At 38.9% G+C, this 16,358-nt stretch overlaps 1 protein-coding gene across 6 annotated transcripts in view; it reads left to right on the top strand.

The window, feature by feature from the left end:
* RSRC1 (arginine and serine rich coiled-coil 1) overlaps positions 1 to 16,358 on the top strand; it is a 447,518-nt gene that overhangs the window by 420,968 nt on the left and 10,192 nt on the right. For 3 of the 6 annotated variants that reach the window (XR_016233241.1, XR_016233238.1, XR_016233239.1), the window contains 2 exons: positions 9,816 to 9,850; positions 12,939 to 13,045. Coding sequence is in view for 2 of the 6 variants with exons in the window: in XM_070072602.2 (XP_069928703.2) it covers positions 12,939 to 13,045 (107 nt within the window). In the remaining 4 variants the exon portion in view is untranslated. The remainder of the gene's footprint in view (positions 1 to 9,815; positions 9,851 to 12,938; positions 13,046 to 16,358) is intronic. The other 3 variants (XR_016233240.1, XM_070072602.2, XM_070072603.2) reach the window with 1 other exon arrangement.

Below are 16,358 nucleotides of genomic sequence, written 5' to 3'. Positions count from 1 at the left end.
AAATGGTGCTGAAAAAAACTGAATATCCTTATGGAGAAAAATAAACATTAACCATTCCCTCACATCATATGTAAAACTTAGTTTGAAATATGTTATATGTATACATATAAAGGCTAAAATTATAAAACTTCCAAAAGAAAATATAGGAGAAAAATATTTCTGGCCTAATTTAGGCAAAGATTTCTTTGATAAGATACAAAAAGCAGAGGCTAGTGTTGCAGCATAGCAGTTAAGCCACCCGCTGTGATGTTCCCATCCCATATCAGAGTGCCATTTTGAGTCCTGGCTTCTCTGCTTCCAGTCTAGTTTCCTGCTAATGCACCTGGGAAGGCAGCAGATGATGGCACAAGTACTTGGGCCCCTGTCACCCATGTGAGAGAACCAGATGGAGTTCCAGGCTCCTGACCTTGGCCTGACCCAACCCTGGCCATTTCAAACATTTGGGGAGTGAACCAGCAGATGGAAGATCTCTCCCTTTCTCTGTTTCTCTCTTTCTCTCTCTCTCTCTCTCTCTCTGTCACTCTGTCTTTCAATAAAATATGTATGTATGTGTATATGTGTGTGTATCACACAAACTAATTTTTAAAAAATGAAAAATTAGACTTTTTAAATTAAAAACTTTTGCTCTTTGAAAGACATCATTGAGAAACACAAAAGCAGGTTACAGAATGGTAGAAAATATTGTAATACACGTCAACAAAGAATTCATATTCAGTATATATTAATAGCTCTTATAACTAAATAATAACATGAAACAACCCAATTAAAAAATCAAGAAAGATTTGAACACATACTTCACCAGAGAATTAATAACTAATAATTGCATGAAAAAAAGTGCTCAGTATCATTAATCAGGGAGATGCAAATTAAATCAGCAGCAAGGTACTGCAATGTATCAATTAGAATGGCTACAATTGAAAATCTGTTCATGGCAAATATTAGTGAAGATGTATAACAATCTTTGAATCACTCTTATGCACTGGTAGTAGAAATGTAAAGCAGTAAAACCACCTTGGAAAATGGTTTGGGATTTTCTGAGAAATGGAAACATATTCTGCCATACAACCCAAGTATTCCAATATTATGGTAGTATTCACTACCCAAGAGAATGAAAACATACGTCTGTACAAAGACTTACTTGATAGAATAACTTTTCTCAAAAGCTAAAAACTGGCGACAATCCAAATGCTCAACAGGTGAATAGATTTTTAAAATTACAGGTATTCATATAATAGAATTTTGCCAGCATTAAAAGGAACAAACTACAGATGTACCTAACAACATGGACTTATCTCAGAAACATGTTGAGTGAAAGACATCAGCTATCAAAGACTATGCAATTTATATGAAATCTGATTTTCTGAGGTCAGGGTATAGATAGAGATTGACAAGGAAATTATTGATAACTATGGAAGTGTTCTGTATCTCAATTAGGGTAGTGGTTAAACAGGTTTAATATTGCCATAATGAGTGCAATTATCATAGATAAAGTAAATCTACTTTTTTTTTTTTTTTTTTTTTGGACAGGCAGAGTGGACAGTGAGAGAGAGAGAGACAGAGAGAAAGGTCTTCCTTTGCCGTTGGTTCACCCTCCAATGGCCGCCGCTGCAGCCAGCGCACCGCGCTGATCCGATGGCAGGAGCCAGGATCCAGGTGCTTTTCCTGGTCTCCCATGGGGTGCAGGGCCCAAGCACCTGGGCCATCCTCCACTGCACTCCCGGGCCACAGCAGAGAGCTGGCCTGGAAGAGGGGCAACCGGGACAGAATCCGGCGCCCCAACCGGGACTAGAACCCGGTGTGCCGGCGCCGCTAGGTGGAGGATTAGCCTATTGAGCCACGGCGCCGGCCAATAAATCTACTTTTTATAGATAAGGGAAAGCTAATTTTCGAAAATGCAATTTGAAATATTTAATTATTTCCTTTATCCTTAGTATTTTATATGCTGCGCTTCAGTAATATTACAGTAAAATATTCTGCTTTTAAGAAAGAGAAGTTAATCTTTTCCCATCTACTACCACTCTCCCTACCCTGTCTAGGTTTAAAAGATCAAAATAGTATATGAAATTGATAAGTAATTAAAATAAGCACACATAATTCTAACTGTCACCATGTAAGGTTTTCAGAGATTCAAAGACTAACAGCCACTAGTGTAATGGAAATGGTACAGAATTTGAAGTGCAAAGACAGTGTCATACTCCAACTCTGACTCTGTTGCATATCTTAAACTTTTTAAAATGAGACTATTTATTACTAAATATTATGACTTTTCAGGATCAAATGAAGTAACAGATGCAAAAGCAATGTATAAACCCAACAAATCCCTGTACCTCCCCTCGGTACAGTCAGCTTATAACTGTGTGCAAAAAAAAAAAATTACAAGGAAGAGTTCATTTTGTCTATGCACTCTAAGAGGCCAAAAACTACATTATTTTCTGTTTTCTTTTTAAGATTTATTTATTTATTTATTTGAAAGTCAGAGTTACACAGAGAGAGAAAGAGAAGCAGAGAGAGGTCTTCCATCTGCTGGTTCACTCCCCAACTGGCTGCAGGGGCCAGCGCTGTGCCGATCCAAAACCAGAGCCAGAAGCTTCTTCTGGGTCTCCCACGTGGGTGCAGGGGCCCAAGGACTTGGGCCATCTTGTACTGCTTTCTCAGGCCATAGTATAGAGCTGGATCAGAAGTAGAGCAGCTGGGACCCGAACTAGTGCCCATATGGGATGCCAGCACTGCAGGCCACAGCCTTACCTGATATGCCACAGCGCCAGCCCCAAACTATGTTATTTTCTTTTTTTTTTTTTTTTTTTTTTTTGACAGGCAGAGTGGACAGTGAGAGAGAGAGAGACAGAGAGAAAGGTCTTCCTTTGCCGTTGGTTCACCCTCCAATGGCCGCCGCGGCCGGCGCACCGCGCTGATCCGATGGCAGGAGCCAGGAGCCAGGTGCTTTTCCTGGTCTCCCATGGGGTGCAGGGCCCAAGCACCTGGGCCATCCTCCACTGCACTCCCGGGCCACAGCAGAGGGCTGGCCTGGAAGAGGGGCAACCGGGACAGAATCCGGCGCCCCAACCGGGACTAGAACCCGGTGTGCCGGCGCCGCTAGGCGGAGGATTAGCCTAGTGAGCCGCGGCGCCGGCCACTATGTTATTTTCAACCAGAAATGTTCAGCACCTGGCATAGAAACATGTTGACTACTGTTTCTTTTTTCTTTTTTTAAAGATTCTATTTATTTTATTTGAGAGTTTAGAGTTACAGACAGTGAGAGGGAGAGCAGAGAGAAAGGTCTTCCTTCCATTGGTTCACTCTCCAAATGGCCTCAACAGCCGGAGCTAGGAGCCAGGTGCTTCTTCCTGGTCTCCCATGCCAGTTCAGGGGCCCAAGCACTTGGGCCATCTTCTACTGCTTTCCCAGGCCATAGCAGAGAGCTGGATTGGAAGTGGAGCAGCCAGGACTAGACCAGCACCCATATGGGATACCTGCGCCGCAGGAGGAGGAGTAACCTGTGCCACGGCACCGACCCGGACCATTGTTTCTAATCTCCAGTATTTTTATCAGTATGTTCAAAGAAATCAAGGTCCATGGGACCATTAACTATTTTCTCTAAGCTTCTGAACCCAAATAGAATGTGCTTATAAGAAGATATTAGAATGAATAACTTTTTATACTGACTACTTTAATGTTTAAATAGTACCTCTTTGCTCCTGAGACCATAAAGGAGTAGATCACAGAAGACTCGGGCTTAGGCTTTCTGCTTATCCTGGCCTAGCAAATACCCTGGTTGAGAGAATCAAGTCCTTGTAGAATTTGGCCTCACTGTTTCTAGTCTATGCAAGACTTTCTATTAAAAATGAAAACTAATAAAGGACTAGCCATGAGAGGAAATACAAGTATGAGATGAAATCAAGCCAATCATCAAATTCTATATGTTTTTAAGTAGTTAGCAGTTCAAAACCTGGGGGTTTTTTTCCTCTCTTTTTTTAATCAGACTACTGAGTATACTCCCCACTACCTACCTCATCCCATGGTGTTAGAGATAGACTACAACTGTGTAACTCAATATGACTGGGCTGTTACTAATACCAGCACTGCTGACATTTTCCTAGTTAGTTTTATGTCATTAACTTTAATGTTATTCATACACCCTTTTCTCTAGCTAATGGGCAGCCAGAACATAAAAACTTGAAAACAAAGCCAAAGGCATTACTGGAAGAGAGTTGGAGATTTATTTTTTTTAATATCCATTGCTCCTAGGAGTTCAGTAACCAGTGCTTTTGAGGGACTCTAAGGAGAGTGCTTCTTGTCACATTCTCTGGGATAGAGAACTAAATGGATATGTTGCCTCTGGATTCGATATGTATTTGTGGAGAATCTTTTTTTTCATTTTACTATCAACCTCTAATAAACTGATGTATCTACTTTGCAAAATACAAGATGAGTTTTGTACTTCCAAACACACTTTTGTATAAATGATTCAGTATTTTAATAGTCTTCATTTCTGTCTCACTGATTTTCAAGTTTCAGCAGTTTTAAAAAATAAGGATTTAGACATGAGATAATATTCCTAGGAAAATAACCAAGAAATTTCAAGTTATTATTTCTACAAGTATTTTTTAGTATTTCCACCCTTGAGGATGTTTATAATAGTCAACCAGTATCATTATTCCTTTTTTTTCTAATGTTTAAGAAATCTGTAACTTTGATATTATATTTTATCATGAGAAACATATTGATATCTCTACATTTGAACGCAAATGGCAATATGAATTTGTGAGAGCTTGTTTTTGTATTAATACCTATATTCTGTAATGTATATTGTATGTATATGTATGTTTATTGTAAATACATTTGACTTTATATATTCACAGATTATTTATATAGAGGCATAAGAAAAAAACAGGCCTAGTCAGTCATGGGTGTTCATTATATATAAATGTTATTGGGGATGCACAGATATAAAAGATAGAAGAACCTAGTAATTGCCTTTAAGATCAGAGCACAAAGCATTAGTTTGGATTTTACAAGGCCAGCCAGCAACAAAAGAGCAGTAATTTATGAGCTCAGCGTAAAAGAATAGCATAATTGCATTAAAAATTAATGCTAATGAACACTAAAATGGGGAAGGTGGTTATGATGAAAGTTTGTATTCATCTTCCCTGGTTTGAATGATGGCTAGTGGCTTGATTAATGGCTTAATTTCTATCAATTAGCGGGGAAAAAATCTCCTGCGAGACAAGGGTAAATTGAGCATTGAATTACATATCTTGCTTTTGTGTGCTAAGAAAAAAGAGCTGCGTATCTCTGATATTAGCCACAGTGACAAATGTGGTGTGCCCCGCGATGTCTGCATTAGCTCTCCTGACAGGCGAGTGGTGTGTGGTTATGGGGTGTTTGGAGATGGCTGGCAGACAGCATTCACTGCAAGTTCCTTAGAAACGTACAACTCTTCCATCTACAGAATTTTAATTAGAGTCAATAAGAATTCAAGAATTAAAATGGACAGCAAACAGCAACTGCAGAGTCTGTGTTCTAGCCTATTAATCTGGTATACCTCAAATTATATTCCTTTCTTTTCATCTGTTAAAATAAGAAGATTTCCAGTAGCTTTAGTTTTGTTGGAACTATTATTTCTTACCACTCTATTTAAGTGGATTGGACTACATAATTCAGTAGTTTATGTAGTTGGACTACACAGTGGTTACTGGTTTAGCCAAATTCACGAAAACCGTTCTAGGTTTTTGTCACAATAATTGCTGCACAGTAAATAAAGAACAACTCTAAATTTCCTTCTTTGGTTGTTTGCAGGCTTAGGGTGGCAGGGAAGGCAAGGGTTTCTAGGAATGTTATGTTTTCTGTTCAATTATAAAGGCTTTTGGAAAGTGACATATGCAGCTGTTTAAAAACTTTTTTCATACATAAAAATTATGTTTATAAATCTGTGATCTCTCAAGATAATACCTGAAAAAGTCTATATCTCTTCTACAAAAAAAGCTACATTTTGTTTTCCTAAATGAATAAGCATTAAAATGCTTTCAGAACAAGACCAAGAATATTTATTATTTTCTAGGAAGTGGATGAGATAGCAGAAAACATAATTTGTTGCTTTGCAAGAGTGCATCCATTTGACTGGGAAATAATGACTGAATCACAATTGAAAGGATTGGATTCTCCCACCAGCAAGCCATGTGACTGTGGCCGAGTTACTTATCAGCCTCAGTTTCTCATCTTTACAGTGAGAGTATTAGTATTCTCTCTCATAGTTATGATAGTTAAATTCATGTTATGGCTTAGCACAGAGTCCATGAAATGGTCAGTTTGTGCCACCACTGCTTTTCCATGTTCTGTTCTCAGAGCAGCTCATGTGGTCTTCTTAACAGCTGCTTCATGGGAAAACTTGTCTCTGTGGCCTCCCTCCCAGAAAGGCATTGCAAATGCACATCAACAGGAAGAGTTCTGTGAGTCCACGCACACTAGACTGAAACGCAGTTGCTTTAAAACATTGTTTCTCTCATGTACAAGTACCTTCGGGGTAGCTGGTGTTGTGACACTTCCCTAGGACCAGGCAGAACCTCCCGTCTGGTGAGTCGCTGCAACCCAGGTAACCACGGGTCAGCCAAACACTGCGTCCCCACTCACCTAGCAAGCCATGATTCAGTGGCGGCACTGGGGTCTTGGTGAGCAGTTAACCACCTTCTGTGCCTTCTTGGACATACAGACGGGCCTGCCCTCCGCTGCGTCCATTCCCAGTCCCCTGCAACAGTCATTCCCACAATACTGCCACCCCACAGGTATACCTCCGGGTGTGTGAGCTTTGTATAGCTTTAAACCATCCTAACAGAAATTTGTAAACACAAACATCATAGCCAACTTCCATATCTAGTACTATTACTGAATTAGCACTTTAGAGCTATCACTAGTGACAAACCGTTGTTTATTAAGTCCGTTTAATGCTTCGTTAGTCATGTGCTGAACACAAGCATCATCTCAGATTTGCGTGGCTTACTCCTTCACATAGTGCTTTAATTTTTTTTAAGATTTCTTTTCTTTCCTCTATCTCCCTTTCTTTTTGTATTTTCATTTATTTATTGAGAGACAGAGAGAGCTCCCAATTGCTGGTTTACTCCCCAGATGCCTGCCAATGCCAGCATGCTAGGCCAAGGCCAAGGCCAAAGCTGGGAGCCAGGAACTCAATCCAGGTCTCCCACATGGAAGACTCAGTTGTTTAAGCTGGAGTCAGAAGCTGCAGGCTGGTAACAAGCCTAGACCCTCTGTGTGATTTAATCACTGAGACAAAATGCCCCCCCCCATTGTTCTTTCTGCTGAAATATTACCACATCAAAGAGTGCTTCCCTGGTCACTGTGTCTGGAGCAGTTCCCCTTCCTCCTGTGTAGTCCTCTTCTCTGCTCTCTTTGATATTTTATTTCGTTGTTTATTATTTTCCTGTTAAAATTTAAACTCCGTAAAGAAAGAAACTCTTACTCATTTCTAAATCCTTAGGATATGAAACGATGTCTTGTACATTGACTGTGCTCAAATATTTGAATGGAGGAAGAGGAGAGAAGAGTGAAGGGTAGGAAGTCTCTCAAGCATCTTGTGATGTTTAGAATTATTATTATCCCAATGCCACAGATGAGAAATCCGAGACTGACACTGCTTGAACCACTTGTACAAGGCCATAAAGCTAGTACGGAGCAGAGTCAGGGCTTAACCCTGGCAGTCCAAACCCAAGGCCCTTAAAACTAACCAAATACATTTAATTTCTTAAGTTGGTAAAACTTCCTATGATTTGACAGTTTTCCCCCATGAAGTTTTTTTGTTTAGATGGTTTCTTTAATGCTGTTTAATTTACAGTTATTCAACAAATATTTCTTGACTGCTTACTAAATTATTGAGCATACTCCACTAAGTTCTGGAGGTAACACAAAGAGGTATGTCCCCTGTAATTGGGGAGATGAAACTTCTACTCACAAAAAAGATTAATCTCACTGAAAGACGGCATATGCTAATGCTCAATGAATTATAGAAAAGGTCCCTTTTCTCACAGGTGGCAAGAGAGAACATATAATCAAAAGGTAGGCATTAAGCATAGTCCTAAATTTCAGGGAGGATTCGCAAAAGAGCATTCCAAGTGAGTCACTCAGTGTGATTTTTTTCTTTTTTCTGAAAATAAAGCATAGCCTGATGCCCAGTTCACTTATGCTTACTTAAATGTTAAACAGAAATTCTTCTTCACTGGTGCAATCACATAGAAGTTATTCCTATTACTTAGTCTGATATGGTAAGCAGTTGAATATAAGGTGAGCTTTTCCTGGCCCCCATCCAACAGGGGTATTATTAGAGACACTTCACAAGGTTCACTGACGTACAACTCAGCATAGATTTCCCAAAGACTAATAAACAAGCCCAATTCCACTTAAGTTTTTTCATCTTGCAAGTTATTTGTGTTTATCAGTTCCAGAAATTCATCCCCAGGGACATTGGCCTTATGAGCAACCTTAAAATGTTGCAGGTAGACGGATTTCTAATGTTTTGTATGCTTTTTAAGAGAAACATTTTTAATGTACTATTAGGAAAGGAAAAGCAATGACTGTGTTAAGATTTATATTCATGAGAAATTATTTTAATAACTGTAAAATTCCAAGTAAGCTTTATGAGATGCTTTGTGTGGTTTATAACAGCCATCTTTGGCATACAAGTTTGTTTTTGTTTGCTTTTTTCTCATTCTTGTCAAGCACTTGAAAGTGGTTTACATTTCCGAGGCTTTTTTTTAAATCTATTGTGTGCCATAAAAAAAGAAATTCATGGATGTTTCCCTTTTTGACTAATATTTGAGTCAATTTAATCTGAAAATAAGACAATCTTTTGTATTATTCATGTATTTGTAGCAATACTGTTGGTATATACATATTTTTTTCCTCTGGAAGAATATTGTAAGTAACTCAGTAACTGTGGGGCCCACTGACCCAAATTCTTTATAACATAAAATGCTTTTTAACTTTAGGGAAATTCATAAAATATTAATATTCAAAAGGAGTCCATTGAACATGAGATCTTGGTATGTCTGAGATATCTTTCGTGACTCCTTGCCTTTCATCCAATTACATCTTGGGCAATAGTGCCATCTGCTGTTCACAACTTAGAGTTACTGTTAGGGGAGGTAGGTCTATGTTTATATTCTACAAATACAGTAGACTAAAAATTTGCCTTTACAAATGAAAGGTTTATATTGGATATTCTCATCTTTACTTACCGTTTTTAAATTTGCATATAACTTGATAATGGTTTTAAATAAAGCTTTGTAAACTTTGTGAAATTCATTGCAAATATAACTTGAACTCATAGGAGATGCTAATTTTTATAATGCAATGTCAACAATAACTAAAAAATATTTGGTTTTAATTTTTCATAACAAAAGGAACAAATATAGTCTGTGCAGTGAGTTAGTATTGATTCTTTTCATCTGTAGTAACTTGGCTTTCTGATTGCCTTATTTCTTATTTTACTGTGAATTATATATCCCTTCTGATATCTGACAAACAACATATGCAAGTTCTATATTTCCCAATTGTGTGCTTATTTAAGAAAATCACCAAGTGCTAATGGATGTCTTTTCATGATTATCATTTTCATTCTCTCAGTAACTTTATTACTTGTCTATTTTTTCCTTATGGCTGATGAATATAGAATACTGTAACATACATGATAACTAGTTTTAAGACACATTTTTCACAATATTACAATTGGCACATGATTTTTAAATACCATATTGGCATGTATAATTAAAGAAAATTATCAATTTTTTTCCTATGTCTGTTGTTTTCAGACACCACAGAACTAAACTACTAAAAGGCTGAAAATGTAAGTCTTCCATGAATCTCTCAAATTTTAATTTAAACATCGCTTTCTTACAACCAGTAAAATGAATCCCACATTGAAAGATAAAAGCTATGCCGGTTTATTTTCATATTAGAAGTCAGGCAAACTGGCTTTTTCCTATCTGCCCTGTCACTTTGTTATTCCTGTGGTGATCTTTAAAGAAGCACAGTGAAAATGTTCTGTTTTTCTCTAATCTTTCTTCTTCTTTCCTTTATAATTTCTCCAGTGCTGTTTGTTAAGCATACTAGCCCTTGCCCAGCTTCAGCAATAACACTTTTATTTGTATCAGGAGCTGGTTGTATGTTCACATTTAAAGCTACAAACACCACAAGCTTTAGACATCAAGTCTTGTTTGCGAGTTCACCTCTGACATTTAATACTAATGATGTGCTTTGCAAATCCAAATTGGAGGATATGTTAGAGAATACATTCCAAGGGATCCAATACTTGATATGTATGAGACATCATCATGAAGTCAGAAATAATGTCTCTTGGTTGGGAATTAGTGATTATGAAATAATCGTAGTGAAACTAATTAAGACCAAGAGGAGCAAATGTTTTCATATTGGCATTAAAGCTGGATCTCATGGAATGGTACCCACTGTGACTTTACCCTGCTGTATTAACATTACTACATATGTGTAATTGTGTTAATATTAAGAAATTAGCTGGACAAAGAATCTCTTGTTTCACATACTGAGTACATTGCATAATTAGAATTCAAAGTAGCTTTTGTTCTAAAAGCCTGTGGAACTATTTGCTCTTCAGTGGCGCTCTGTGTGCATGCTTGCATGTAAGCAAGACAGTGTATTCCACCCAAGATGTGAGTGTTGCCTGTGGTGGCTGCTACTTCCAAACATTCCACTCACAGTTTCTCACTTGAGAAAAGACTGGCTATATCTTCCAGAGACACATCTTCGAAAGAGCTCTTTTCCACAAATAAACCAAAGCTTGCATAAGACTAGGTAATTGTAATTTGTGATTAGCCAGAAGTTCAGACAAAGATTTTTCAGAAAACATTTCTATCTTAATTTATAAAGCCAACTTTCTTTTCATACTCTTTATATTTATCTCCATAGCAGCTTTTAACCTTTTCAGTTAGAGCTTCTGGGATGTAACAATTTGTTCAATGTAAATAATTCCACTTGTCAAAAGAGTTATTACTGTGTGTGTGCGCGTTCTGTTTTGTTTTGAAATATATAGCTTTCTTGTTTTCTTTTAAAGACTGATTTATTTATTTGAAAGGCAGAGTTACAGAGAGAGAGAGAGAGAGAGAGAGAGAGAGAGAGACAGAGACAGAGAGGGACCTTCCATCCACTGATTCACTCTTCAAATTGCTGCAATGGCCAGGCCGGAACCAGGAGCCAGGAGCTTCCTCCAGTTCTACCACGTGGGTGTGGGGACCCAAGCACTTGGGCCATCCCCCACTGCTTTCCCAGGCACATTAGCAGGGAGCTGGATTGGAAATGAACCAGCCAGAGCTCAAACCGGTGCCCATGTGGGATGTCAGCACTGCAGATGGTGGCTTCACGTGCTGTGCCATAGCACCATTCCCTCAGCCCCGTTTTTTTTTTTTTTGTTTTGTTTTTTGTTTTTTTGTTTTTTTTTTTTAAGCAGAGACAGAGGTCCCATCCACTGGTTTGCTCCCCCAGATGCCTGAACCATCCATGGCTAGACCCAGGACAAAGCTGGGAGTCAAGAGCTTAATCTAGGTCTCCCACATGAGTGGCAGGAACCCAATCACTTGAGCCATCATTGGCTCCCTCCCAGGGTGTACATCAATAGGAAGCTGGAATCAGACATGGGGCCTAGACTCAAACTCAGGCACTAACTATGGGATGCAGGTGTTCCGGATGGCATCATAACTGCTGCACCAAATGCTTGCCTCTGCAGTTGTTTCTTAGCAAGTAAATCCAGTTTTTATCTGTGAAATCTAGATCCCAAAATTTTTAATTGCCTTAGCTGTGTAATGGCTCCTAATTCAGCTATAGATTCATACCTGCTTAGAGCAGAAGTTTAAACAGCAAGGCTGTGAACCATCATGTTATTTTTTCCCACCCAGCTGGCATGTAAAAAAGAAATGCAGGGGGCCAGCACTGTGGTATAGCAGGTAAAGCCACCACCTGCTGTGCTGGCATCCCATTTGGGCACCAGTTTGAGTCCCGGCTGCTCCACTTCCAATCCAACTCTGCTGTGGCCTGGGAAAGCAGTGGAGGATGGCCCAAGTCCTTGGACCCCTGTATCCACATGGGAGATCTGGAAGAAACTCCTGGCACCTGCCTCCTGGTTCCTGGCTTCGGATCAGCACAGCTCTGGCCATTGCAGCCGTTTGGGGAGTGAACCCGCAGATGGAAGAACTCTCTCTCTCTCTCTCTCTCTGTTACTCTCTCTCTCTCTGCCTTTCCTTCTCTCTGTGTGTAACCCTGACTTTCAAATAGATAAATAAATCTTTGAAAAAAAAAAAAAACTTAAAAGCCCTCCTACTATATTAGCATAGATTGCCTGGAATCAAGAGTTCCTACTCAGCAATGTTTTAGATTTTAGATGAGAGTCTTCCTAGGAATGTTATATTTGTGGATCTGGGGAGGGGCAAAGAATTTCTTTTTTTAAAAAAAATTTATTTATTTATTTGAAAGAGTTACATGGAGAAGGAGAGGCAGAGAGAGAAAGAGAGTAGAGAGAGATCTTCCATCTGCTGGTTCACTCCCCAGTTGGCCGCAACAGCCAGAGCTGCGCCAATCTGAAACCAGGATCCTCTTCCAGGTCTTCCACACGGGTGCAGGAGCCCAAGGACTTAGGCTGTTTTCCACTGCTTTCCCAGGCCATAGCAGAGAGCTGGATCAGAAGTAGAGCAGCCAGGTCTCGAACCGGCACCCATATGGGATGCAAGCACTGCAGGCAGTGGCCTTACCTGCTGCACCACAGGAATTTCTTGTTATAGTACACTATAATATCTTCATCATATTTCATAAGTAGTAAAATTTCCTCATAGAAAGAAAGAACATTGCTTAGATAGAGTGTTAACAAGCTTATACCAAAATACACTTACATTATACTCTTCTTTTTTTAGACCAAGCCACCCTGGTAGAACAAGTGAAAAGAGTAAAAGAAATTGAAGCTATTGAAAGTGATTCTTTTATTCAGCAGACATTCAGGTCAAGTAAAGAAGTCAAAAAGGTAAGTTTTCATCCAGGCATTATGAATCAGACTTTGGGTGCCAACTGAAGAGGTGCTTTATTAATGCATTTTTCTAAAAAGTGAGTGCTTCTTCTAGTAAATGAAGTAGGCTTAGAGACTGTCAGGTTTGTTATTGAAAGAGAGAGAGAGAATGAATCAGTGAGAATCAGCTCAAGCTTAACTTGCATAAAAATATACTGTAAAAATGTGTCTGATGCCATTTTTATTTTATAATTCATGGAGAAGACAAAAAGTAAGATGTCAACTTTATGGGTTTGTTTTTTTTTTTTTTTTTTTTTTTTTTTTTTTTTTTTTTTAGACAGAGTTAGACAGTGAGAGAGACAGAGAGAAAGGTCTTCCTTCTGTTAGTTCACCCCCAAAATGGCTGCTACAGCCGGAGCGCTGCGCCAACCCAAAGCCAGGAGCCAGGTGCTTTTCCTGGTCTCCCACGCGGGTGCAGGTGCCCAACCACTTGGGCCATCCTCCACTGCCTTCCCGGGCCACAGCAGAGAGCTGCCTGGAAGAAGAGCAACTGGGGCTAGAACCCGGTGCCCATATGGGATGCCGGCACTGCAGGCGGAGGATTAACCAAGTGAGCCATGGTGCCAGCCCAACTCTATGGTTCTATAACAAATAGTAAGCATTTCATGACATATATAGTTTTCTTTTCAAATGTATACATCTATTTTTTAATTGACTTCTAGAGAAAAATTAGCAACTTATACAAGTAGTAATGTGTATATTCAGTCTTTGCCAATTGGGTGTCACTCAACTCTACTAAGGAGGCTTTGATTGACATTTTATTTCTGTTGACTTTTCCTTAGTAAAACTGGTTTTAGGAATTTTCTTATGTTTCTCCAGTAGGAAAAGGCATTTTAAGGTAGAAACTTATTCTATAATAACATTCATGTAATAAAGATATGGTTATAGTTACCACTTGTTCTCAAATATTCTGTATCTATAAGTATATTCATGGCTGTATAACTGATGAATGTAATATTTATTAATTTTTCCTCTGATATCTGATATTTAAGTAGTTTTAAGTTTAGAAGTATAACATAAATGCTTGCAAATAATCATTACTATCTTCTTAAAATAAAATTTTCAAGTTGGAGTTCTTTGTTAAAAGTTGACATTGTTTATTTTAACACATATCCAAAGTCATCCACCAAAAGCACTGTACTGGTTCAAATCTCACCCAAAAGTGCAAAATGTCTGCCTCTCACACCATGGTTAACACAATGTCCTATCAGCCAGTTTCATTTCTACTAACCTGATAGGTGAAAACAGACATATTGTGTTCATTAGCACTCTTGTTGTTACTAGTTATCTTTCAATGACCATACACTTTTTAAATAATTAATTCATGAGATAGAAATTGAGCATGTGTTATGTGCTAGGCACAGAACTCAGTAGCCTTGGATAATCCATAGAACCTGCTTTGTCAGTATGTTGATTGCATTTGAACTTTTGATAGTTTGCAGTCACAATGCCTGAATAATGGAGCTGTGAAATTCATAATCATAGAAATACTTGCCCATTAGTTAATCTTGCTTGCATATTATAAGGCCACTTATACTTACAGAATTACTGGGATTATTTTTTAAAGATTTGTTTATTTACTTGAAAGTCAGAGTGAGAAGGAGAGGCAGAGAGAGAGAGAGAGTCTTCCATCCGCTGGTTCGCTCTCCAAAGTGGAGTCACCGGCTTCAGCCGTGAATGGCTTCACCAGCTGCAGCTGTGCCGATCCAAACCCAGGAGCCAGGAGCTTCTTCCGGGTCTCCCACATGGGTTCAGGGGCCCAAGGTCTTGGGCCATCTTCTACTGCTTTCCCAGACCATAGCAGAGAGCTGGATCTGAAGTAGAGCAGCTGGGACTCGAACTGGCACCCATATGGAATGCTGGCACTGCAGTTGGCAGCTTCACCCACTACACCACAGCACCGGCCCCTGGGATTATTTTTGAAGGTTTATTTATTTATTTGAAAGGCAGAGAGACAGAGACAGAAGGAGAGACATGGCGGGGGCCAGGGGTGGGAGGGTGGGGAGTGGGGATGGGATCATTCATACACTGGTTCATTCTCAAAATGTCCCCAAGAACGGGGCTATTCCAGGCCGAACTCCAACCAATTTTCTTCATGGGTGGCAGAGACTCAAGTACTTCAGCCACCACCTGCTGCCTCCCATGAAAATTAGTAAAAAGCTAGAGCGGAAGGAGAATAGCCCAGACTCAAACCAACCAAACACTCCAATCTGGGTGCACACATCCCAAGCAGCAACTTAATCTGTGCGCCCACCTCTAAAATTTTTTTTTAATTTATTTTCCTACTATTTATTTTCTAAAATTCACCCTGATTTGTCAGTTCTCATTTGACTCTTTTATAATAAATTAGAATTTTCTTTCTGTAGAAATACTTATTCTTCCATGGTCATTATACTGAGTTTTCTTCTAAACAGTTTTTTCCTGTTTGATGCAATTGTTATTGTTTCTCATTAGATTTCTTTTTAATTCAGTCCCTCTCTTTCAAGAAAGTGTGCATTGAAAGGTAGGAAGTGGTGCCAACAGGAGAATGTGCTAAAAAGGCCTTAGGAAATAGCATTTACATTGGTGATTGCACAGTAAAGTCTTAGTCATCCAACATTAGACTTCTTTCTATTAGTCATAATACTTTAAAATAATCAGAACAGCAGTGATAGGCTAACAATGAGTAATTTCTCAGTCTATTGAAATATAAAATAGAAGGAAAATATATTAGTTTAGAAAGTGATATCCCTTGCTAGTTTCTAAAATATCTGTGTCTGCAATATAACACAGAGATTCAGGATGCCCAAGAAGCTGAATTATTTATGATGAGATTACTTAGCAAAGGGAGGTAAATTATCTTGAGGACTATTTCATCTAGGTCATGGGGAGATATGATAGGCTATCCCTGATGCATAGCAACAGTTAACTGTCTTGAGGACTGAATTACCCATGATCCTAGTTTTAACATCTTTCCTCTGGACAGTTCTATATGCTTTGGTATGAAGTTTGTACCTTTGAAAAAGCTCTTCTATGCCAGTCATCCCTTCAGTTGATACAGTCTTTCTTTACCTGTGTTAATTCCACTAATTAAGCTATGGAGCTATTACCAGAAAAGTGGCTATTATCAGTGACATGCTAGACACTATGTTTCCTGCAGCATGTATTGATTGAACTAGTTTAACTCTCTCAAACCATTTTTCTGTCTGAATATAGAATCTGATAGCTCCTGTTATATCATTAACTTTCAGATCCAAGATACAACTTGTTTTCAAACTGTTGTTACAGAGTA

Source organism: Oryctolagus cuniculus, chromosome 4, assembly GCF_051225735.1.
Source record: "Oryctolagus cuniculus isolate XC-2025 breed Fujian yellow rabbit chromosome 4, ASM5122573v1, whole genome shotgun sequence".
Classification (NCBI taxonomy): domain Eukaryota; kingdom Metazoa; phylum Chordata; class Mammalia; order Lagomorpha; family Leporidae; genus Oryctolagus; species Oryctolagus cuniculus.
The sequence above is the reverse complement of the archived record's forward strand: the minus strand, read 5'-3'. Positions and strand labels throughout refer to the sequence as shown.